This window comes from Danio rerio, chromosome 5, assembly GCF_052040795.2.
Source record: "Danio rerio strain M-AB ecotype USA chromosome 5, GRCz13ab, whole genome shotgun sequence".
NCBI lineage: Eukaryota > Metazoa > Chordata > Actinopteri > Cypriniformes > Danionidae > Danio > Danio rerio.
In genome coordinates, this window is record NC_141025.1 from 4,497,934 (window position 1) to 4,523,617 (window position 25,684).

Genomic DNA, 25,684 nt, shown 5'->3' on the forward strand with positions numbered 1-25,684 from the left:
GTAAAATAAAAAGCGTCAAACTCAAATTGGAAGTTATATAATTGTGCCAAAAAATAAATTGTGAATAAAAATAATAATACACACGTCCAATCATATTTCTATTATACAACAACATCGCTGTATGTATATATATTTTAATACGTTCACTCCGCTGTTTGTACCTCCCCTGAAGTGACTTAAAAGTCCTTCACGCTGTCAACAACATACGCACGTGGTTCCTGCTGTTAGAGTCGTAATATACAGACTTTTCTTAAACTGTTTGTTGATTTAGTCGATCAGTCATGCAGCTGTGCGGAGTTTGTAGCGAGCTTGTACCTAAATACAGATGTCCGGCCTGCAGAATCAGATAGTAAGTCGATACCAGCAACTGAAAAATCAACATATTCGCAATCAGTGCCAGTTTTATACTTATTATTATTATAATTAAGCTAATGAAAAGGGGGGAAGTGTTGAAAATAAACATTAAATAAACGTATACAACTTAAAAGTTCATGTTTTGCTTATGAAACCAACAAATGATCCAATAAAAGTGTTTCTTTTCCTTCTAGCTGCTCGGTGAGTTGCTTCAAAAGGCACAAGGAAGATGGTAAGTGTGTTTTAATACTCTCAAGATTCAATATTTATAATATATTGTAAACTGTATTTACATTTTATAATCTAATAGGTTTACTGTGAATTAAAGCTATTCATTACGTTCAAAAAGTGGCATTATTGTTGTATTTTAATTATTGGTGTTGTTATTTCTAATTCATTAACAGTAATATAGCAGCAGTAATAGTAGTCATAATTATATTCATTCATTCAATTTCTTTTCGGCTTAGTCCTTCCTTTTATTAACCAGGGGTCGCCACCGCGGAATGAACCGCCAACTTATCCAGCATATGTTTTACACAGCGGATGCTATTCCAGCTGGAACCCGTCACTGGGAAACACCCATTCACACTCATACGCTACAGACAATTTAGCTTACCCAATTCACCTATAGCGCATGTGTTTGGACTGTGGGGGAAAGCGGAGCACCCGGAGGAAACCCACGCCAACACAGGGAGAACATGCAAACTCCACATACAAACGCCAACTGACTCAGCCAAGGCTCGAACCAGCGACCTTCTTGCTGAGAGGCGACAGAGTCCAAAAATTAGCACGCCCAAATGAATTTCTTAAGGAAAAATGTTAAATGAAATTGTAATAAACAAGAAAAATCAAGTGAAAAATAAATAAATATAAAAATTTAGTTTGATTAAAGTGTGTTTTAACACTCTCTAGATTCAATATTTATAATATTTTGTAAACTATATTTACATTTTGTAAACAAATAGGTTTACTGAGATCAAAGCTATTCATTACGTTCAAAAAGCGGCATTATTATTGTATATTAATTCATTTGTCTTGGGATTTCTTATTCATTAACAGTAATATAGCAGCAGCAGTAATAGTAGTGATAATAATAATTTGTTGTCATTTAATAATTGATCAAATAAATTAATTAATTATTACCATTATTATGAATGACGACAAAACAAGTAGTAATATAAGCAGTGGTAGCTGAAGTTCATTTTATTACATTACATTCAATTACATTATTATTCAGTCGCCTCACAGGAAGAAGGTTGCTGGTTCCAGTCCCGGCTGGGTCAGTTGGCATCTCTGTGAGGAGTTTGCATGTTCAAACACATGCGCTACAGGGGAACTGATGAACTAAATTGGCCGAAGTGTATGAGTGTGTGTGAATGAGTGTGTATGGGTGTTTCCCAGTACTGGGTTGCAGCTGGAAGGGCATCCGCTGTGTAAAACATATGCCAGAATAGTTGGCGGTTCATTCCTCTGTGGCAACCCCTGATGAATAAAGGGGCTAAGCTGAAGGAAAATGAAGGAATGAATGTTTGCAGTAGTTATTGTATTTTACTGATTGTTGTTATTACTGTGTAATACTTTAACTATGTATTAATGTATTAATTACTGTTAATAAATAACCAACAATTAGTGATATAATCATATATAAGTAGTGCATATTTCAGATATAAAACATTATAATGGCATAAGCAGTGTTTAGGTCATGTGTTCAAAGTGTAATAATGCAGGAATGACTGAAACTAGCCAGAATTAACAAACATTGGTATTATTAGTCATTATTATTATTATTATTAGTTAATAATACCACCCTCAGAAATGGCCAACACTTTATTTTTTTTCTACCTCTTATAGATTCATGTGATCCAGTTAAAGAATCAGATCCAGCCTCCAGCAAACCAGCAGCGGTCGGCACAGGTCAGTCATTTTTATTCCATTTATTTTTGTCTTCTTTACTGTTTCTGAAGAGAGAAAACTATGGGTGGATTCCAATCAATTGGGACATTATTTGCCATTGAGCATTTAGAAACGTAACAGAGTACGTTTACATCATAGACTGTAAAATATATGGACGCAGTATCCGTGACGTCACCCATAGGTTTCTAAAGAGCGCAAAAGAAGCCACAAGTAGGCGCGGCCAACCGTCGCCATTTTGTTCGCGCGTCATCACACCCACGGCGGGATACCAAACAAGGGCAAAGAGGCGGTGTCACGATATGTGGGGGTGGATGGAGAGGAGGCGAGGACCCAAATGCAGGGAATGAAGAGTTTAATGAAAAATAAAACAAAAACAAAACTCAAATCTACCCACGTGGGGAAAAACACAACATCATATTACACACTCAACTAGACTAGGTCTGGAACTTGACAAGACAATACTTAAACCACTGTTGTAGACTAGAAATCAGCAGATACAACAGTGAAGGGAACAATCAACAACGGACCAGCACGGAACAGAGCACACTAGGAGAATAAATAGGAAAGACAAACCAATAAACAGACAGGCGGACAGGTGAAAATAATAATTACAAACAAGGTAACAAGGTGGGTGGGACAAGACAATAGACGGGAGAGCGCATGACACAGAGAGACAATACAAGCCATGCGCTCACACAACACAACACTGAAGCACACGACAAAAGCACGTGACCACAATGTAAACACCGAGCCACGTGCTTTGACAAAAGACGCAAGACACGAGCACACGATGAATGAAAGCACTCACCGTGCGCACACACACGCAGCGTGCATGCTTCATCCCAGCGCCGACCAAAACCGAAACCAACAAGACTGAGACGCTGGGAATGAAACACCACGCTGCTGACAAACGAAAACACAAACACGAGTACAAGAGCGCACGCGTCTGAGTGACGCAGAGCGCGCGCGCGGCCGCGTCAAGCAGGAGCGCGCACACTCTACGTACACCCACGACGGCGCGCGCTCACACAGAGACAGAAACAGGACCCGACATGAGAAGTGTCAGAGCTCTGCCACAAAAACAAGAATTTACAAGACCAAAGTGGCAGAACCCTGACACTAGCCCCCCCCAAAAGGGACGCCACCTGGCGTCCCTAAAGGGAACATCCAACAAGGTACAAGACAGACAAGAAACACTAGAAGACAACAAAACAGGCAACATCAACAGACACAAGACAGGGGGGTGAACAGGCAAGACAACATGAAGGGAGGGAGGGAGGGAAGCCAAGCCAGACCCAACAAGACAAACAAGGGAGGGATGGGAGGGCAAGACCAGGGAGGATCAGGAGGGACAGTCCAGGGTGGATTCAGTGGGTCGGGGGCCCCGGCAGGGAGCCAGGGTGGAGCCGGAGGGTCCGTCCAGGGTGCAGAGAGGGAACACCAGGGAGGAGCAGGAGGGACGACCCAGGGAGAGTCTATCAGGGGAGACAAGGCAGGAGGTCGGTGGGGAGCCGGCTGGGCTGAAGGCCTGTGGGGAGCCGGCTGGGCTGGAGACCAGAGGGGAGCCGGCAGGGCTGGAGACCAGAGGGGAGCCGGCAGGGCAGGAGACCAGAGGGGAGCCGGCAGGGCAGGAGACCAGAGGGGAGCCGGCAGGGCAGGAGACCAGAGGGGAGCCGGCAGGGCAGGAGACCAGAGGGGAGCCGGCAGGGCAGGAGACCAGAGGGGAGCCGGCAGGGCAGGAGACCAGAGGGGAGCCGGCAGGGCGAGGCGCCGGGCTGGGACCGGCAGGACGAGACGTCTGGGTGGGGCCGGCAGGGCAGGGCGCCGAGCTGGGGCCGGCTGGGCGAGACGTCTGAGTGGCGCCGGCAGGGCGAGACGTCTGGGTGGCGCCGGCAGGGCGAGACGTCTGGGTGGCGCCGGCAGGGCGAGACGTCTGGGTGGCGCCGGCAGGGCGAGACGTCTGGGTGGCGCCGGCAGGGCGAGACGTCTGGGTGGCACCGGCAGAGCAAGGAGCCGGGCTGGGACCGGCTGGGCAAGACGTCTGGGTGGCGCCGGCAGGGCAAGGCGTCTGGGTGGCGCCGGCTGGGCAAGGCGTCTGGGTGGCGCCGGCTGGGCAAGGCGTCTGGAAGGCGCCGGCTGGGCAAGGCGTCTGGAAGGCGCCGGCTGGGCAAGGCGTCTGGGTGGTGCCGGCAGGGCAAGGAGCCGGGCTGGTGCCGGCAGGGCAAGGAGCCGGGCTGGGACCGGCAGGGCAAGACATCTGGTTGGGGCAAAAAGCAGGGCTGGGACCGGCAGGGCTAGACGTCTGGTAGGTGCCAGCAGGGAAAGGAGCCGGGCTGGGGCCGGCAGGGCTAGACATCTGGGTGGTGCCGGCAGGGAAAGACATCTGGGTGGTGCCGGCAGGGCAAGGAGCCGGGCTGGGGCCGGCAGGGCAAGACGTCTGGGTGGTGCCGGCAGGGCAAGGAGCCGGGCTGGGGCCGGCAGGGCTAAACGTCTGGTAGGTGCCGGCAGGGCAAGGAGCCGGGCTGGGGCCGGCAGGGTTAAACGTCTGGTAGGTGCCGGCAGGGAAAGGAGCCGGGGTGGGGCCGGCAGGGCTAGACGTCTGGGTGGTGCCGGCAGGGAAAGACGTCTGGGTGGTGCCGGCAGGGCAAGGAGCCGGGCTGGGGCCGGCAGGGAAAGACGTCTGGGTGGTGCCGGCAGGGCAAGGAGCCGGACTGGGACCGGCACTGAGCGGCGCTCAGGGGCTGGAGTCGACACTGGAGGGCGCTCAGGGGCTGGAGCCGACACTGGAGGGCGCTCAGGGGCTGGAGCCGACACTGGAGGGCGCTCAGGGGCTGGAGCCGACACTGGAGGGCGCTCAGGGGCTGGAGCCGACACTGGAGGGCGCTCAGGGGCTGGAGCCGACACTGGAGGGCGCTCAGGGGCTGGAGCCGACACTGGAGGGCGCTCAGGGGCTGGAGCCGACACTGGAGGGCGCTCAGGGGCTGGAGCCGACACTGGAGGGCGCTCAGGGGCTGGAGCCGACACTGGAGGGCGCTCAGGGGCTGGAGCCGACACTGGAGGGCGCTCAGGGGCTGGAGCCGACACTGGAGGGCGCTCAGGGGCTGGAGCCGACACTGGAGGGCGCTCAGGGGCTGGAGCCGACACTGCAGCAGAGGTTTTCCTCTTTAACCTCCGCTTCTGAGTGCGGGTCAGCCCTTGAGGGCTGGACATGGGCTGGGAGGCGGCGCTGGTGGTGCAAGGGATCCTCTCCTCCTGAAGGATACCTTTCTCCTGCTGCTGAACCATGTGATTAATAAATTGCTGGTATGACCAGCCCACCATTCTCTGGATCTGCAGGGGAAGAAGGGGCTTGTCCAGAGCAAAATTTAGGTGGGTCATAAGCAGCCAGTCATTAAAATTCAGCCCCTCAGCTGCCTTGCGGAATTTCTCCGCAAACTCCTCCAAATTCAAGCCACATTGTTTCAGTGACTGCAAATGCAGCAACTTAGTAATGCGGCTGGCGAAGGAGCCATCTTCATTCCGCTGGGTCCTCATTCTGGCTGGTCCGTTCTGTCACGATATGTGGGGGTGGATGGAGAGGAGGCGAGGACCCAAATGCAGGGAATGAAGAGTTTAATGAAAAATAAAACAAAAACAAAACTCAAATCTACCCACGTGGGGAAAAACACAACATCATATTACACACTCAACTAGACTAGGTCTGGAACTTGACAAGACAATACTTAAACCACTGTTGTAGACTAGAAATCAGCAGATACAACAGTGAAGGGAACAATCAACAACGGACCAGCACGGAACAGAGCACACTAGGAGAATAAATAGGAAAGACAAACCAATAAACAGACAGGCGGACAGGTGAAAATAATAATTACAAACAAGGTAACAAGGTGGGTGGGACAAGACAATAGACGGGAGAGCGCATGACACAGAGAGACAATACAAGCCATGCGCTCACACAACACAACACTGAAGCACACGACAAAAGCACGTGACCACAATGTAAACACCGAGCCACGTGCTTTGACAAAAGACGCAAGACACGAGCACACGATGAATGAAAGCACTCACCGTGCGCACACACACGCAGCGTGCATGCTTCATCCCAGCGCCGACCAAAACCGAAACCAACAAGACTGAGACGCTGGGAATGAAACACCACGCTGCTGACAAACGAAAACACAAACACGAGTACAAGAGCGCACGCGTCTGAGTGACGCAGAGCGCGCGCGCGGCCGCGTCAAGCAGGAGCGCGCACACTCTACGTACACCCACGACGGCGCGCGCTCACACAGAGACAGAAACAGGACCCGACATGAGAAGTGTCAGAGCTCTGCCACAAAAACAAGAATTTACAAGACCAAAGTGGCAGAACCCTGACAGGCGGAGAGTGAGCGGAGCTACAGACACCTGCTGGCATTTAGCTTGGACCTGGTTCAGACACACTTTACTTTGGGAGAAACGCTTAATACTTTATCACCTGCGACTCGTTTGTGTTCTGACCACTTGTGCTTGGCTGTACACTACATCAATAAAGTGTTTAGACTTTTAAAAACACTGCTGTAATACATTGAGCCACTAAACATTGTTCTTATGACGTTTTTCAACAGGAGGAAAACGCAAATTACTTCCAAACACTTCAGATATAATCTGTGTTAGTTAATGTAAGACTATTGATGAACTCCAGCATAACACTGTATGACAGCGCTTCAGATGACTGATCTAGAGCCTACAGCTGATCAATCTGACAGATTCTGCAGTGCATTACAGCTCTAAACATAAATATAAACAATAAATGATCTTAAATAAAACAAATACATGTATAGAGATGGTATATAAGTATATAACTTTACTCACATGGGAAACGGAGGCCACGTGAATGGTTTGTGAGCTCAATTAAGTGCACTCAGCATGCCCTGCCATCTAATAATTGTAGAAGACAAGTCCAAAAGGCAGTTGACTGTGTAAAGCCACATAAAACAACACAGAAATACGATAAATATGCCGAGTTCAGTGGCTGATCTGCAGGATTCAGCTGAGGTGACATGACGGCGACAGCAAGACCTAGCTGTCACTCAAGTGGCCACGCCCTTAATTATGCAAACTTAATATAAAGGAAACGGATGAGTTATAAAAACATTCACCCCCTCACAGTTGTCATGAAGGGTAATATTAGCTGTATTAACCAAAATCTTTTTTTGTAGCAGGCTGTAAACACCTTTTTTTCTGCTGTAAAGTTGGTCATTCTAACAGTGGGCTCAATTGAAATTTGCTCTGTTTTGGAGCCAGGAGCGGCCAGGACTAGCGGGATTTCAGATGAATTGCAGTTTTAGTTACTTCCGTATTGGCTTCCTGAGAGAGAGCAGGAGGTTGCCGCTTGGTTTACTTGGACACCAATATTCTGATTTTAATGTGATTAAGACAATACCCTGATTACCTCATACACAGCGACTTTTGATTAATTTAAGTCATAATCGAACTAACCAGAAATCGGATTAAGACATGTGGAGTATGACGATTTCAGTGGCATTATTGAAGTGTAGTACAGACATGTAAACACTGCAATCAAATTCAAATTTTGCAGCAGGATAGTCTAAACACATCGGCCCAACCCTAGTGTCAACACCACAGCCTACCTGAGTATTGCTGCTGACCATGTCCATCCCTTTATGAGCACATCTTCTGATGGCTACTTCCAGCAGGATAACACACCATGTCATAAAGCTCAATCATCTCAGACTGGTGAACATATCAATGAGTTCACTGTACTCAAATGGCCTCCACTGTCACCAGAACTCAATCCAATAGAGCACCTTTGGGATGTGGTGGAACAGGATATTCACATCATAGATGTGTAGCCGACAAATCTGCAGCAACTGTGTAATGCAATCATGTCAACATGGAGCAAAATCTCTGAGGAATATTTCCAGTAGCTTGTTGAATCTATGCCACCAAGGATTAAGGCAGTTTTGATAGCAAAACGGGGTCCAACCCGGTACTAGTAAGTGTACCTAATAAAGTGGCCGGTGGGTGTATGTGCCTAGTAAGGGGGAAAATAATAATATATAAATGACTCACTATGTCTAATCCTTAAGAGCCCACAGTTCCCTCTTCCGTCATGTTTTCTGGCTGACCTGACTCGCTTTGCTTTTGTCTCTTGCTATCCTGATCCAGGGGCAAAGTTTCATCTTCTCCAAATCTCTTGATCAGGCTCATTATCAGATTTACTCCAGGTTTAAAAAAAAAAAAAAAAAAAAGGAAAATATGCTTGACTGCCTCTTTGGTATTTTAAAATACAAATATTATTTAGGTGGGCTGCACGGTGGTGCAGTGGGTAGCACATTCTCCTCACAGCAAGAAGGTCGCTGGTTCGAGCCCCAGCTCGGCCAGTTGGCATTTCTGTGTGGAGTTTGCATGTTCTCCCTGTGTTGGCATGGGTTTCCTCCGGGTGCTTGGGTTTCCCCCACAGTCCAAGCACACGTGCTGTAGGTGAATTGGATAAGCTAAATTGTTCGTAGTGTATGAGTGTAAATGAGTGTGAATGGATGTTTCCCAGTGATGGGTTGCAGCTGGAGGGGCATACCTTGCGTAAAACATTTGCTGGATAAGTTGGCGGTTCATTCCGCTGTGGCGACCCCGGATTAATAAAGGGACTAGGCTGAAAAGAAAATGAATGAATGAATGAATTAAATGTTATTTAGGCAGGCCACTATGCCATTATTTATTTTCGCTGCTATCTGCACACGAAACAAGTCACCAACCAATGAGAGCGATTTTAGACGCAAGAAAGCTGATTGGTCGAAAATATTGTTGAGGGCCAATAGTTAAATGTGTCTTCTGCTTTAGCTTGGTGACTACCTTTTATATGTCTACACAGCTTTGCTTTGTTTTTCACTAGCACTCTTCACAATCTCTCTCACAAACACGCACACACATGCAGGTATTCGCCATGCAAACGTGCTGGATCAATTAAATAAATACACCAAAACACGAATATCTGACATTTTCCGAAACAGGATCCGGCTCAAATTAAGCACTGGACGGGGCTTTTGTCAGCCCACCACTCCAAACACAGAAGCAGAAGCTCAGATTTTTGATTGAAGATTACCAAAACAAACACATGGATTAATTCTTCACCTTAAGAATAACAGCGTGAGCTAGCAAAATAAACACTGCAAATTTAGATTTCACACAGACTTTAACGTTTTTTTTTTTTGTAACATTTTGTTTTATTTAACAGTTTGTATAAAATATTTAACAAAAACAGTACAATACCAATACAAAGAAGAAAAATATATAACAATACAAAATAATTGACATTATTGGTCAATTATTGGTCCAAATATACATAAATATACATACATGACACATGTACTCTGTAAAAAAATTAATTAGCTGTGGTTGCCAGTACTTTACCGTTAAAAACATGGTACAAACCGTAAAAGTAATTTTTAATTTTTACGGTAAATTACCGTATTTTAATAATTTATCGAGGTAATATCTCTGTATTTTGAATGACCAACATCTACACATCTTTTGTTACACAGTTAGACACGTTAGCACACCCACATGCAGGTGGTGATGAGGAAGTTAGGTCGTACTCGCACTAGGTACAGTTGCCTCGAACCGGGCCAAAGCACGCTTGTCCCCCCTCCCGTCTCCCCCGACGGCCCGCGCTCACACCATATCGGGCTTCGGCACGGTTAAGTCATCGCTGCTGCGCTGTTCAGTGAGAAGCGCTCTCTCACTCTGCAGCACAGTGGAGATTTCTCTAGTTATATCGTTTCAGTCGTTTGATATGCCGTCAAATATTTCGCCAAACAGTCCTTAGGGATGCGGGGACACGCAGTCAGATATTTCGCCGAACAGATCCGCCATTTTTGGCGCTCATAAACAATCATAAAGCCCTCGTGCTGCAGGAATGAGGAGGTCTGTTAAAGGTGCAGCTGTCATGCTGCGAGGAGTTCTCGTCTTTAATAAACTACGGCAGTTTGCCTTCACTGAACAGTAAGAATGATTAATAAATCCATATGAAACAGTCCCTTAAAAGTCACGTCTCACTTTCAGTTTCGGGCTTTGGCACGTTTTGCACTCACAGACAAGCGTACCGCGCCAAAGCCCAAGTGAACCGCGCTCAGGCCCACCTCTTCCAACCGGGCCAGGGCCGGCCAAGTGAACCGTGCTTGAGCCCGATTCAGCGCACTCACACTTCTCAAACGATCCGGGAAACGGGCCTGGGCACGGTACAGATGGCATAGTGTGAGTAGGCCCTTACATAATGAACCAAAGCTCATCACAATCAACTTTTCCCACAAGCAGAAAAGAGTAGCAGCATATTGAAGGTGCTCAGTATCATCCACACAGCTACTAAACACCAGTATGGTGACACGCATAAAATGAAAGTCATGAAATAAACATTGTTTATCAACATTGGATGTAACATAAATCTCTAATGTACATAACTGATGGGGAAACAACTAAAAAGATCCATATTAATTTCAACCAAATGCATAAAAAGTTATGTGCCATGCAGGGAATTCTGGGAAAGTCAATTTACGGTTATTCGCCTTATATATTAAGGAAACATACCGTTAACCAGGTCACGGATTTGTACTGTAGCATTTTTAGTTTTTTACTGTTGAAATCACGGCCATTTTTTAACAGTGTAGCATAAACATATAAAGAAAAAAAGATGACAGTATTCACGTTAATACAAAGTCAGTGTCATGAATATATGAGTTAGAGATGGACATTTACAAAGGTAAAATGCTAGATTCCCAAGAGTCTTAAAATAGGTCCCCATGTGCTTTCAACTTTTTTTCTGTGAAGTTTCAAGACCTAGTCGCTCCATTTGAATGACATACAGCAGCTCATTCAACCGTCTCTTAAAACAGGGAGGTTTTGGGGACTTCCAATTAAGTAAGATCATCTTTTTAGCTGTAATCATGCCAATCATGCAATAATTATTCTTTTTCAAATATCTCTCGAATGATGTTGAACAGATTCAGGAAGTTTTCACAGTATTTCCTATAATATTTTTTCTTCTGGAGAAAGTCCTATTTGTTTTATTTCGGCTAGAATAAAAACAGTTTTTAATTTTTTTTAAACCCATTTTAAGGTCAATATTATTAGCCCCTATGCCAACCATCAGGGCTTGCTGTTGGGTTGATGGAAAGGTGGTGTCCATTATATTTGAATATCCAAAAATAGCCAAACTGGTCGGCGCAATAGTCAGTGGTTAGCACGCCGACATATTCAATTCAATTCAATTCAGCTTTATTTGTATAGAGCTTTTACAATGTAGATTGTGTCAAAGCAGCTTCACATAAATGGTCATAGTAACTGGAACAGTGTAGTTCAGGTTTTAGTGTTTAAGCTCAGTTCAGTTCAGTTTAGCTCAGTTCAGTGTGATTTAATCATTACTGAGAATTCAAACACTGAAGAGCAAATTCATCGATGCGTAGCTCTACCAATCCTGAACCATGCGAGGCAGTGGCGACAGCGGAGAGCGAAAAAAAACTTCACCTGATGGGAGTGAAGAAAAAAAACCTTGAGAGAACCAGACTCAGTTGGGCACGACCATTTTAATTTCTCCGCTGGCCAAAAGTCTTGTGCAGAGCTTCAGTCACCGCGGTGGAGACATATGGTGCAATAGCACGTCAGGGCGTCGCAAGTTCGAATCCCGTCTCAACAACATTTCCCTACCCTACCCCCCAGGGCCGGAGTGGGACTCCTTTTCAGCCCTGGAGTTTCAAGCCTCAGACCGGCCCACCTCAGTTCACGACTGACTATAATAAAATAAGGTCATTTCCAATTGTCATCTCCCAGCCTGACCAGCTAAGACCAGGCTGGAAATGGCTGGAAACCAGCCTGAAAGTGGCCAAAACCCCTCTAAAACCAGCCTGGTCGACCAGCTAAAACCAGCCAACCAGCTTAGGCTGGTTTAAGCTGGATTTTTTAGCAGGGAAATGCTGGACCAAAACTCATAAAGAACAGGACGAAACCAAAATAAATGTGCCAAAGTCCCCTCTGCCCCACCACATCTGTCGCATTTAGGAGATACAGAGGAAAAGATTTTACTTAATCTAGTTTTGACTTTAGCATGGTTAATATGAATGTGTTTGTTTTCAGCCGAAGAGCCGTGGACTGTTGAGGATCTGCTGGATGAAGACAGTCAGACTGATAAAGTGCCGTTACAGAGACTTCAGCAGCTCGGTATGAAAGCACACACACTCTCTTCACTCCCTCTGTTTTTGGGGAAGCAGTTTCACAGGTGGTTTTGTCTGTGCAGGTGATTCAGAAGCATTGAAGGGTCTGCTGAGGAATCCTCACCTCCGCCAGCTGATGATGTCAGTGGATTCAGCTGAAAATAAAGCCAAGGCCATGAAGGACGCCATGCAGGAGCCGCTGTTTGTGGAGTTCGCTGATCAGTGCTTGAAGATTATTGAGCCTTCAGAAACAGACAATAATGAGGATGATGATGATGAATACTGATCTTAACTCTCACATATGGACTCATTCTGATTTAACAGACTGAAATACGGTCAGTCCAATTGTGGCTGATGGTTTTTTGTGTGTGTTTTTTTTACAAATTGTTTTGGTAAATAAATAAGTTTTGAATGCAAACTATGTCTTAAAGGGAGAGTTCACCCAATATTTACTTACAGTATAAAATACAATGGAAGTCAATGGTTACAGGTTTCTAACATTTTAGGAATAGTTCACCCCCCCATAAATCTAAATGACTACTTCACTATTCACTCACCCTGAAGTAATTTCAAATGCTTTATGAGTTTATCTCTTCTGTTGAACACAAAAGAAGATAGTTTGAAGAATGTTTAAAACTGGTAGCCATTGACTTCCATAGGAGGAGGAAAAATACAATGGAAGTCAATGGTTACCGTTTTCCAACAATTTAGGGATGCTTCACCCGCCAAATATTCACTATTTATACACTCTCAAGTAGATTCAAACCCTTTATGAGTTTCCTCTGTTAAACACAAAAGAAGATAGTTTGAAGAATGTTTGAAACTGGTAGCCATTGACTTCCATAGTAAGAAAACAAAACAGTGGAGGTCAATGGTTACAAGTTTCCAAAATTTTTAGGGATAGTTCAACCCCCAAAAAAGTAAATTACTACTTCATTATTTACTCACCCTGAAGTATTTTCGAACCCTTTATGAGTGTCTTCTGTTGAACAGAAAAGAAGATAGTTTGAAGACTTCCATAGTAGGAAAAAATACAATGGAAGTCAATGGCTACAGGTTTCCAACATTTTAGGGATGGTTCATCCCCCAAAAAGTAAATCACTACTTCACTATTTACTCAACCTGAAGTAGTTTTAAACCCTTTATGAGTTTATCTCGTCTGTTTAACACAAAAGAAGCTAGTTTGAAGAATGTTGGAAACCGGTAGCCATTGACTTCCATATTAGGAAAAAAACAACAGAATATAAGTCAATAGTTACTGTTTTCCCACATGTATTGATAGTTCACCCCCCAAAATAATACTTTACTATTTACTTACACTCTCAAGTGGTCTCAAACCCTTTATGAGTTTCTTTCTTCTGTTGAACACAAAAGAAGATAATTTGAAGAATGTTCATAACCAGTAACCATCAACTTCCTTAATAGGAATAATAAAAAAAGGACATAAAACATGTTAGGGATAGTTCACCCCAAAAATGTAAATGACTATTAACTCTCACACTCAAGTGGTTTCAAACCCTATATGAGTTTCTCCTGTTGAACACAAAAGAAGATAGTTTGAAGAATGTTTAAAACCGGTAGCCATTGACTTCCATAGTAGGAAAAAATAAAATAGAAGTCAATGGTTTCCGTTTTCCAACATTTTAGGGACAGTTCACCCGCCAAAAATGAAAACTACTACCTCACTATTTAATAACCCTGAAGTAGTTTTAAACCCTTCATGAGTTTCTTTCTTCTGTTGAATACAAAAAGAAGATATTTTGAAGAATGTTCAAAACCGCTAGCTATTGACTTCCATGTTAAGAATGAAATAGGAAGTCAATGGTTACTTGTATTTCAACATTTTTTCAAAATATCTTCTTTTTTGTTTAAGAGAAGAAATAAACTCATGAAGAGTTTGAACAAGTGAAGGACGAGTAAATGATGACAGAATTTTTATTTTTTGCTGAACGGTCCCTTAAAGAGACTGTCATCAAGGTAAAGACAGTATTTATACAACTGTTTGTTCTTCCAAAGTTTAATTAAACATTTTTTTTTCTTTTTTAATGGACCTTATGGAGAAATGTAGATGTGTCGAGGGGTGGAAAAAAACTTTAAATAAAATAGCTCTTTTGTTTTTCAGCATTTTGTTTGTGTTGTCAAATCAGAGAGCAGTCGGGAAGTTTCAGCTCAAAATACCTCACAAATAATGTTTTCCAACTCTCTGAAACTGACCCTTTCAGGCTTTGATCCTAATTGTGCTGTTTTGGTGTCTGTCGCTTTAAATTCAAATGAGATTGTGCTCTTTTCAAAAGAGGGCGGAGCTACAAATGCCTGTGTATCAGCATAGCAGCAGATTCAAAAACAAGACTAACATCCTATGCTAATTAGGGAGACATGGTCATTAGTGGGTGGGGCTTTCCCCCTCTGATGACACATACAAAGGGAGAACGTCCATCAAAGTGTTCCTGCAGACTGTTTATATCAAGTCTGATTAGAAACAATAGAATTAATACATTCGAAGCTGGTTATACTCACTCACTGCTGCCACACAACTGTGCTTAAACCCTTTATAAAAGTGATAATAGGTGCCTTTAAGTTATCTATGTGTAAAAAAAAGACTCAGAGCACATCTGTAAAACTCTTTATTTGCATGATCAGACAATATCCAATGTTTGATTGGTTTGTTAAAGCATTATCATATGTTGTACCTGAGCCCAAACCAAAAATAAATCTAGTTTTATTACCGCATGTTGTTGTTATTAATCCCCTGAGATTATAAATACATAGATTTGTTTCAGTCATACGGTTGAAGACAAAATGATTAGCCCTCCTGAGCAATTTTAATTCTTTTTAAATATTTCCCGCGTGCTGTTTAACAGATTTTAACAGTATTTCCTGTTTTTTTTTACTGGAGAAAGACTAATTTCTGGAAATATTTTAACCTTTGTGTGCTGTTGGGGTTGATTCTGGGGTGATTTTGAGTCTTAATTTGGCCTCGACGTTCTCTGTGTTTCAGCAAATGGAATGACTTTTGGTGACAAATCTTATTTTGACATATTTAGTTAAAATGCTGTGATGATACACACTGTTCAAATTTACTACCCTTTTGTTATGTTAGAGATGAAAACTTCCACTGAATTACACTGCTGTAAAATGCATGAGATTAAATTTTTTTTTCATAAATTTGTTAATCGACCTCAGTTCTGATCAAAACTAATAAATGTTTTTTAAAAATTACAGGATTTTAACTCTTTAATTGCCAAATTTATAAATAATGCCATTGATTTGGTGAAAAAACACACAAAATGACGTATTTGTAATATGAAAAGTAGTTGAGACATGTTTTTTTGTGTCTGAGAAAATCGAAATATGCATCTCAGCTTTCAGAACTACATGGAGTAAACAAAAACAAAGACTGTGTATTTATGCACCATCAAATGTGCTTACAATGGAAGTCAATGGGACAAAAACAGCCAACAACAGTAAATGAAAATCTAACAACGCATTAAAGCCAATGTTGTTACTAATCATTTACATATCCAAGACTGTGATAAAAAAAGAAAAAAAAAACAGTTCTCAATTACTTTTTTTGTGTGTGTGTGTTTTTGACAAAAGGTACAGTACATTAAAGGTATTCAATGACGAGGGTATTTTCGTTTTTTAATTATTTTTTTTGAACCATACATAAATTTGAATGAGACAAATGAACATAATAAAAATTATTATGAAAAGGAAATGCATTAAATAAAACATATATTAATAATAATAAGAAATAATAATAATAAAAATGAGAATAAAATAAAAATAAATATACAAAAAAATAAATAAATAAATAAAAAAGGGGGGTGGGGTTGGGAATTTATGGTTGGAGGAGTACATTAGTCTCAATATGAACTATTAGAGAGTCCCATGTTTTCCATCCACTGGGAAAATATTTAATTTTTTCAGTTCTCAATTACTTTTTATATTGAAAATTTGTCATTTTGTGTGTTTTTTTCACCAAATCAGTGACATGGTTTATGAGTTTGGCAATTAAAGAGTTAAAATCCTGTAATTTAAGAAAACATTTAGTAGTTTTGATCAGGACTGAGGTCGATTAACAAGATTAAAAAATATTAACCTGATGCATTTTACTTCAGTTTAATTTAGTGGATGTTTTCATCCCGAACAGAACAAAAGGGTGGTACATTTGAACAGTGCACAAGGGTTAAAAAAAACTGCTTTGGCAATATTATTAGACCCTTTATCATTTTTTGACTGGCTTCAGAACAAACCACTGTTGTCTAATGACTTGCCTAGTTAACCTAATTAACCTAGTTAAGCTTTTAAAATGTCACTTTAAGCTAAATACTAGTATCTTGAAGAATATCTAGTCAAATATGTGCAGTCATCATGACAAAGATAAAAGAAATCAGTTATTAGAGATGAGTTATTAAAACTATTATGATTAAAAAGTGTTCCCCCACCCATTAAACCATTTAAATAGCCTCTTTAAGAAGAACAAAAATTAAATATACATATAGTGCACATGCAAATAAATGTTTCATAACCAAAAATCATCCTGTAGTGTGTAGATTTAGGGGGAAACGTTGAGCTTTGTGCTTAAACTTGGCATCTACAGAGTACATTTAGCTTTTAAACGGCAAAGAACGACTTGGCAAAACTGAATATCTACAGATAAACATGGCAACAGTACATTAATCCAGCTTGCTTTGGTAAGAGCCTCAACGACAATGCAAAAACCAGTGCATTTCCCCAGTATTTTACCATATTGTGTGTTGACTTAGTGAGAAATGTTGTGCTTTGTGCTTAAATTTGGCATCTACAGAGTACATTTTGCTCCTAAACAGCAAAGAGAGATCTGGCAAAACTGAATAGCTACAGATAAACATGGCAACAGTACATTAATCCAGCTTGCTTTGGTAAGAGCCTCAATGGCAATGCAGAAACCAGTGCATTTCCCCAGTATTTTACCATATAGTGTGTTGACTTAGGGAGAAATGTTGAGCTTTGTGCTCAAACTTGGCATCTACAGAGTACATTACGCTGTTAAACAGCAAAGAGAGATCTGGCAAAAACCAATATCTACATGGCAACAGTACATTAATCCAGTTCGCTTTGATAAGAGCCTCAATGGCAATGCAGAAACCAGTGCTTTCCCCAGTATACATAGAGTGTTTCATCACTGTGCAATTATTAGAGTAAAAAAGCATCCAAAATATTCAATCACTACCTAATAATCCATTATTTCCCTCACTTCTCATTATAACTTAATATAGAATTAAGTCTGTGATTTTATTAGTTTGTATATTACTGAATAGTATATTCAATATCAATACCCAGTTTTGGGATATCTCAGCAGCAATATCACTTTCAAGCTTTGCAATAAGCATTTAAGTCACGCTACACTGTAAAACAGTCTGTATTTTGTGATTCACTGTTTATTTACAGCTGATGGGATGTTGATCTCTGTTCTGTCGACTTCAGATGTCGTAAATTCAACTCTACAGTTTAACAAAGCGACTTTTTTGACACCTTAGTGGTAATAATATCACGTGTATAAAAAAATATCTACAGAAATAAGTCTGTCAAATAACAGAAAATGTGCTGCAGTTTATTACAAAGTGTTTGAGGTGTAATATACAACACCAACCCAGGCAATATATCACTTTAAACTATTAAAAATTAAAATAAAAGTCACTTTTTTAAGCTTTTCAATGTTAAAAGTTGTTTCCAAGCTCCAATAATGCAATTCAAAAGCATAAATAAATGGGAAAAGTAAAAACATGAATCACAAAACACAGAAAGAAAGCTAATTTACAGATGTATTTGTATAAAATGGAAGCTCATTATTATAAAGTAATAATAATAAAACGCTCTACAGTATATTCCGACTGAACGCAGCGGAAATAAAAGGCACTTTAAGCTGAAACCCGAGCGAGTAAACGCAACAGAACTAACACAGAATTGCACTATAAATAAGGCAGCTATATAATGTGTAGTGTAGTGCTTTTCAAAGGTGCATTGCTTGCATTAAAGCTCGAGTCAGTCTCTCTCCAGCAGGATCTGGTTGAATCCGGTCACCACCTCAGTCTTGTGCGCTGGATGCATGTCCGCGTACAGCAGTGGAGATCTCTGAAGATGCATCTTAATGGAGCCCTGGAAAAACAAACTGAATTATAGAATCTCTTAAAACTATTCAAACAACAGCTTTTTAGCTAATTTAAACAAACTTGAGTAAGCTTGATTAGCTGTTGAGGAGGCATTGAGCTGCATCCAATGCCTTTTAATGCACTCATCTAACCCCACCCCTAACCCTACCCCTCACAGTGACGTCGCTCACTCTATTAAGTGCATTGTGTCTGACATTACATCGCTGAGTGATGCAATCTCAGCTTGCATCCAGATACTATTGGCTCGAATAGACACTGTTTTTTTAGTATGTTTGACATTTTTTCCTTCTAATAATCATAGTCAAATGTCGTAATCGCCATCATGTGTTTTACTCTGGGTTGATTCAACACAACTGTGTTTTGTGACAGATCTCTTACCCGTGGCTGAGCTCGGATAGACGCCACCCCCTGGTCAAACTGGTTGGTTTTCACTTTATACTGGCCGTGTCTGAACGGGATGTTGATGCAGGTCATGATGGACATGATCCGCTGGAAGCCCGAGGCGGTCAGAGACACAGTGATAGAGGGTGCGGAGGCCATGGCCAGACCGACAGGCCATCCTCTGACCGGCACCGGCTCCGGGACGCTGCACAGCTGGACCGAGCCTCGCTCTTTCAGCAGATTCGGCATCACTGATGCTTCGGCTTCTTCTTCTACTAAATCCTCTGCATCGTCCAGCTCTGCCTCCGCTAGCGCATCCATCCACGCCTGAGGAGCGCAGAAAAACGCAAATGATGATCAACAAAGGAACATTTCATTTGTATTCTTTATTGTTTTGGCTTTAATTTGAGATTTATTTTTCTTCGGGTCAGTCTCACAGTGGAATGAACTGCCAACTATTCCGGCATATGTTTTACGCAGCCCTTCCGGCCCAATTTAGTTTATTCAATTCCCCTATAGCGCATGTGTTTGGACTGTGGGGAAAACCAGAGCACACGGAGGAAACCCATGACAACATGGGAAGAACATGCAAACTCCACAAAGAAATGCCAACTAACAGCCGGAACTTGAACCAGAGACCTTCTTGCAATGAGGCAACAGCGCTAACCGCCAATTTAATTTGACATGTTACATTTCAGAATGTAGTAAGTAGGGGTGTAACGATACACTCAGCTCACGATACGATGTGTATCACGATATAATGTTCACGATTCGATATGTATCACGATATTGGGAATAAAAATTGAAAATTAAACTGAAATGCAAATTTTATTTAAAAAATTTTAATTACCAAGTAAACTATTTTTTATGTATTTCTTTTGTTTCAACTTGTCAAACTGAACCTTCTTTAAGAAAATAAATTAAACAGGCCTGTCTCTGGAAAATAAAACAATTTAAAAACTTCTTATAAAATATTATTGAAATGATTCAATTCAATTGAATTTAACAGTAAGAGCTTAAGGCTTTGCTTGGTCACTTGCGTTTTTTGTGTATGCAATCTACATTTCCAGGTAATCAGCAGTTCTATAAGATAATCCTGAACTGATGTGTGTCTGTCTGAGAGGTTTTTATGGATGGCTGTCTTCATGTTGGGCATGATGAGTGACAGGGTGGCCGTCTTTTCATTACACAGGACAGTCGTGGCTCTTTTCAGCAGTTTAGGCAGGTTTACTATTTCTTCAGCGTCGCTGATGTCGGCGCTATCAAGTGTATCATTTTGACGTGCATTTTTGTGTACCTCTGTACTCATAAGAGTTCATGCTCGTCGTAATCATAACTCTAAAATGCGATATGATTATTTAAATAATGTGCACGCTTTCGCTTTCATTTCCACTGCTGTTCATACTTCCCACGCGGCTCCTGAACGATCACTCTGTTCCACAAACTGAATGTTGTTTACTACTTTATTACCTGTTAGTCACAACCTGCAGGTTCTGTTCACTGAAGCAGACATCTATCATAGTCCGCCCTCTGTAGTAACAGCTCACGGTCAGCTCACGTCATGTGTGATTTTGCGGCCGCCAATACATCATTATATGAAGACAGAATGATATTTTAGGGTGAATTGTACCTTATAAATACAGTATGTGACTCTTTCAACACCATTAGGAGGTCTCCATGTCGCTGTGCAAAGTATGTAAATCACTGTGAAGACTTTAAAACTTCGGCTATGTTTGACCCAGTATGCGTGTCAAAAAGCGGACGAGTATAAAGCAATGACTGTACAACCGAAATGTTGCCAGACGTCTGATTTTGAGAGGATGGGCCATCCTCTATTTCAGCTCCACTCATCTTGGTCTGCTAACATTACTGCTGCTGCAATCTGAACTCACGTGCGACAGCAGGTGGAACGTAGCTCACGTGCAAACAGCTCAACTAATAAGAGAAAACGGACGTCATATCGTAATCAAATCGTCATAACGCCACGACGCATATTGTGACATTTTTGCATCGCAATAAATCATACAACGATAAATCGTTACACCCCTAGTAGTAATTAATAGCTCATTTATTTTAGGTATTTTTACAGATTTGCCTTTTGTTTATGCATCTGGAGCTGATGTTGTGTTGCGTGCTGTGGAGCATATGCAGGTCTCTCTCTCTCTAGCTGCGCTTAATTGGGGTCCAGCTGTGTTGCGAGTGGGAGCGTATACAAGCGGAGGAGAGGAACAAAGGAGGGATCTTCTGCAGGTCGCAAATCTGCTGCTGCTGTTGTTTCGAGCTTCTCCTGCCCCAGATTATTTGATGCATTAGTGTGATGTAATTGACTGATTTCGTTAGCTGTCAAGACTTTATGGCTGTTTCTCAATATGCGTTCTTCAGTGGTCTTGCGTCCTCGTGTTCTCGTGCAACGTCATCATCAGCTGCCTAAGTTCAGTTCCAATACTCAAGACCGCAAGTACGGAGGACGCGTGAAACTTCCCGGATGTGATCTTGATATCGAGGACGCAACGATGCAGACTTGAGCACCAAACTCGCTCTGGAAGTCCCAGAAGTCATTGCGACTGGAGGTTGGAAGCGCAGCTTTTTATTTAGATTTATTATTAAAGTTCAGAGATATCACTTATTTACCTCAGGAGTTCCCTAAATGAAACGGCTAAACATTACCATGGACATCTTAATAAAGGAATAAACACATTAAGGGTGTTTGTTTGCTGAAATTCGTATTGGAATCGGTTTTATTCATATTGTGCAACAAAGATTTATAATGTTTTTATGCAAAGTATATATTTTGAAGAGAAGGGAAAACAATAAATCATTGTATGAGTGCTGTAATGATTAAATAATTTGAATTTAAAACGCGTGAGGGTCATGTGACCATCAGGAAGAACGCAGCATCCCATTTCTCAAAGGACGCATTCTCTGTCCTCGCGGTCTCCCGAGTTCGTTCTTCCGAGGACACCTGGCAAGACCGCTCTCCACAAGAACACAAGTCCGTTCTCTGCGTTCTTGGAATTGAGAAACAGCCTATGTCTTTACTAACTGCCCACCGTATTTAATCTGAGCCTTATTATTACATTAAAACTATATATTATTTTTTGGATAATTGAAGCTTTAGGTTGGCAACTGCCGTTTACTTTAAAAACGTTTTCTCCTGGTTTGTGGCAGCAAAGGAGAAGGGGAAGTTTGTTGTTATTTTATTTGGGGTACTTTATTTTGGCAGGCAAGTAAGGATTATTTCCCAGTAAGTTAGCGGTCTTTTTGTTTGTCATTTTGGCCTGGAGTCCATTCCGAAGAGATGCTACAGAGATCTTTATTGTTTAAAAGAATAACATTTAGTCATTTAGCAGAATAAGAAACACTGTTATTGTTTGATAAATTGATTGGGATCATTGTGAGCTGGGACAGCAGAAGGGGAAAACCCTACATTTATTATTTAAAAGTTTAATTTATATATATTTTTTTGTTATTGTTCCCACAAACCCTAGACTGGTCGGGAAGAAACAATTACCAAATATAGATTCAATTGTGTTTTAAGATTATGAATGGTCAAAACAAAAGAACAATAGCAGTCACTCAGTAGCCAATTAATAATGTTAAAGAGGTTTATTATGTATTCATTTTTTGTGGACTCTCTATTTTTGCATTGCTTTATTTTTTATGATTTTGTTGGACTTCCTAAATAAACCCCTTTTTTTAAACTAGACCTTGAGTCTTGGCATTTTGGGCCGGTAAAAGTTAGAACATTGGTCTACCACACTAGAAACCTGGGTTCGAGCCTCTGGCTCATCACACAGTGCACCCAAAAATGTAAAATCACTCATCAGTTACTCTTTATGGAGTTTCTTTCTTCTGTTGAACACAAAAGAAGACATTTTGCAGAATGTTATGCATAAACTGGTAACCATTGACTTCAATAGTTTATAGAATAAATACAATAGATGTCAATAGCAATGTTTCCATCCGAAGATGCAAATTAAATTTATGTGGAAAACTGGAATGTTGCATAAAACATTTAGAAATAAAGCAGTGTTTCCATCCAATGAGTCAAAAGGTGCGTCTCAAATCGCATACTTAAGCACTATTCTACGCCATTTTGTAGTATAAATAGTGTAGGTAGTGCGTTCACACTGAAAACTCACTTTAATTACCCGGATGATGCACTCATTCAGCCGGTAAAATGAAGTGTGTAATGATGGACACTTCATGCACTCAACGACCACAGGTTTGCTCACGTAGCAGAAGGGGCGGAGCTATCAGGCGCACATGTTGGATTACTTGATTTATTTTGGATGGTGAAAGCAAAATTCGCCTACGAGAGTGATTATAGCGCCTCCCGATGGTAATGCGGCTATACTCACGGCAGGTATTATTTGGTACTTTGGTCTAGAGGTCTGCATTCCTGCAGCTGTCCCGCAGGCGCCGCGGGACTCGACCAGATTTCTGCAGCGCAGGAATAAATTTCCGAATAAATCGCGGTAACGGGTTTAACTTGGGACGGGAGCGGGCTGTCTAGCAATATCGCTCCCGACTCCCGAGCGAGCATGCGTATGTATGTGTGTAAATGAAATAGCGCGATGCTGTGTTTAGCTTGTTTGTTGCTGTGTGTGTGTGTGTGTGTGTGTGTGTGTGTGTGTGTGTGTGTGTGTGTGTGTGTGTGTGTTATTGCGTGCGCGCGCGAATGAGAGAGAGAGAGAGAGAGAGAGAGAGAGAGAGAGAGAGAGAGAGAGAGAGAGAGAGAGAGAGAGAGAGAGAGAGAGAGAGAGAGAGAGAGAGAGAGAGAGAGAGAGAGAGAGAGCTTTGCCTGTCTGTGTGCTTGGTGCTTATGTGTGTGTGTGTTAGTGCCCGCGCGCGAACGAATAAGAGAGAGAGAGCTTTGTCTGTGTGTGTTTGTGTTTATACAGACAGCTTGTTATAGGCTGTCTGGACTGTATAGCTGGGTGATTTTCGTTTTGTTCTCCACCCAGCGGGACAACAAATGCTTAATAAGCGTGAGCGGTCGGGCTCAGGCTAAAACCTGGCAGGTGCGGGCGGGAGCGGGATTCAAAATTTAGTCCCACGCAGATCTCTACTTTAGTCATTTATTTATTCAATTAGGCAACCATCAAACGTCATTCGTTTACAAACGTCACTACATACATATACTCTGCAGTTGAGTGTGCGAGTGTATAGTGCATGAGTGCAGAGTGTGGGACGCAGCTAAAGTGAACAAAACTATCACTTCCTGATTATCTGGCGCCAAATATCAACAGTAGAAACTGAATTTGCTGCAGTCGGAGAAGCTGCGTGAATCCTTTCCTCATTTAATAAATGACTTGCGCCTCAGAAGACAATGCCGACATACAATGAACGTGTGTTGGTGTTTGAAGGTGTGAGACTGGGAGCACAGGCACTCTTGACAATTCAGGAGGTCATTAATAAAATAATAACACTAATACTGAAACGGTCAAGGCATTTTTGGAATGACCAAAACAACATTTCAGACGTTTTACAGTGTGCTCAGCCTGCTGGTTTATCCATTCACACACGTTTTTATCATCACATGATCTCCTAGAACAAAATCACATGACTTGAAGAAACAGGTTTGGAACAAGTAAAAGATAAGTAAATGATGACATTATTATATTTAATAAAAATGAAATCCAGCAGAACACTTACTCTCCAGCGCCTCCACTTGGTTTGGATGACTGATGCAGCTTTATGCCACTTCTTAATCTCTCTTCTGACCCTCCAGGATCTCACACCTGTAATAAAGAGACACAGAAAGAGATTGTACTCAACTGGAGCATGACGGGGTTGTCTTTTGGCTTTTTAGATCTCAGTAAAGCAAGTGTTTGGCTCAGGTGTGCTTCATCTGCTCTGTATAGGGTTTAAGGGATAATCAGGAGGAAGGTCAGAGATCTGGGTTCAGTGTCTAGACAGATTTCTGCTCCGTTAGCCAAGTAGACGTTGGAGAGAACTCAACAGTCCTGGCAGACAAGACTGAGGCAGCAGCATCTGTTACACAACCACTCTACCTGTAATCCCAAAATAACAATGTGACCCTGGACATTGTGGACAACAAAACCACACATACACAAGTATTTTGTAAACAGGGTTTTCCCCGCTTTCGTTTTTTTTTTTATTTTTTAAATCCTGGTCCACATAAAAGCCCAAAAATGCACTGTGATGCATATTAGGGCATGCCGAATTAGAGTATAGACTCTCTGCCCGAGCCCAGACTTGACAGACCAATATTTCCTGCCACTATCTTCGGGCCGGGCCAGACAGCAGAGGTAGCACGCAGACGTTTGTCTTTCCCACTGCTGATCTGCGGCTGCTGCACAGATCGATCTCTCTCTATTCTATCTAGTTACCTATTTATATTTATATTTATATATAAATAAATAATGAGGCGACACAGTGGCGCAGTGGGTAGCACGTTCGCCTCACAGCAAGAAGGTCGCTGGTTCGATCCTCGGCTCAGTTGGCGTTTCTGTGTGGAGTTTGCATGTTCTCCCTGCGTTCGCGTGGGTTTCCTCCGGGTGCTCCGGTTTCCCCCACAGTCCAAAGACATGTGGTACAGGTGAATTGGGTAAGCTAAATTGTCCGTAGTGTATGAGTGTGTGTGTGAATGTTTGTGTGGATGTTTCCCAGAGATGGGTTGCGGCTGGAAGGGCATCCGCTGCGTAAAAG

The 25,684-nt window shown here is 42.2% G+C and overlaps 3 protein-coding genes and 1 long non-coding RNA gene across 8 annotated transcripts in view; 2 read left to right on the forward strand and 2 right to left on the reverse strand.

Moving 5' to 3' along the window:
- Positions 1 to 25,684, forward strand: part of LOC147843792 (uncharacterized) — a 1,319,745-nt gene that overhangs the window by 1,052,287 nt on the left and 241,774 nt on the right. The window lies entirely within an intron of this gene.
- znhit3 (zinc finger, HIT-type containing 3) lies at positions 169 to 15,203 on the forward strand. 3 transcript variants are annotated; one of them, XR_015489984.1, is made up of 6 exons: positions 169 to 349; positions 549 to 586; positions 2,206 to 2,268; positions 12,397 to 12,480; positions 12,557 to 12,931; positions 13,139 to 15,203. XR_015489984.1 is itself a non-coding variant. In NM_200273.1 (5 exon segments), coding segments are annotated over 5 exon segments (456 nt in total). In that variant the 5' UTR covers positions 206 to 281; the 3' UTR covers positions 12,760 to 12,891.
- Positions 2,559 to 6,480, reverse strand: LOC147843804 (uncharacterized). Of its 2 annotated transcripts, XM_087253204.1 has the most exons (3): positions 5,083 to 6,480; positions 4,684 to 5,021; positions 2,559 to 4,502 (listed from the first exon to the last, which is right to left on the reverse strand). In XM_087253204.1, coding segments are annotated over exons 1-3 (1,095 nt in total). In that variant the 5' UTR covers positions 5,084 to 6,480; the 3' UTR covers positions 2,559 to 3,746. The 2 variants fall into 2 exon arrangements, with proteins under 2 accessions (XP_087109330.1, XP_087109329.1); XM_087253203.1 differs by having other exon boundaries at positions 4,684 to 6,480.
- myo19 (myosin XIX) overlaps positions 16,888 to 25,684 on the reverse strand; it is a 58,316-nt gene continuing 49,519 nt past the window's right edge. For both annotated transcript variants that reach the window (XR_015490716.1, XM_087253151.1), the window contains 3 exons: positions 24,668 to 24,753; positions 19,007 to 19,336; positions 16,888 to 18,614 (listed from right to left, as the gene is read on the reverse strand). Coding sequence is in view for 1 of the 2 variants with exons in the window: in XM_087253151.1 (XP_087109277.1) it covers positions 18,501 to 18,614; positions 19,007 to 19,336; positions 24,668 to 24,753 (530 nt within the window). In the remaining variant the exon portion in view is untranslated. The remainder of the gene's footprint in view (positions 18,615 to 19,006; positions 19,337 to 24,667; positions 24,754 to 25,684) is intronic.

Coding starts and splice junctions, on each gene's coding strand:
- LOC147843804 (XM_087253203.1), bottom strand. CDS start 5,802: ATGAGGACCCAGCGGAATGAAGATGGCTCCTTCGCCAGCCGCATTACT. Junction 4,503..4,683: donor GTCTTGCCCTGCCGGCCCCA/GCCCGGCTCCTT, acceptor TGCCGGTCCCAG/CCCGGCTCCTTGCCCTGCCG.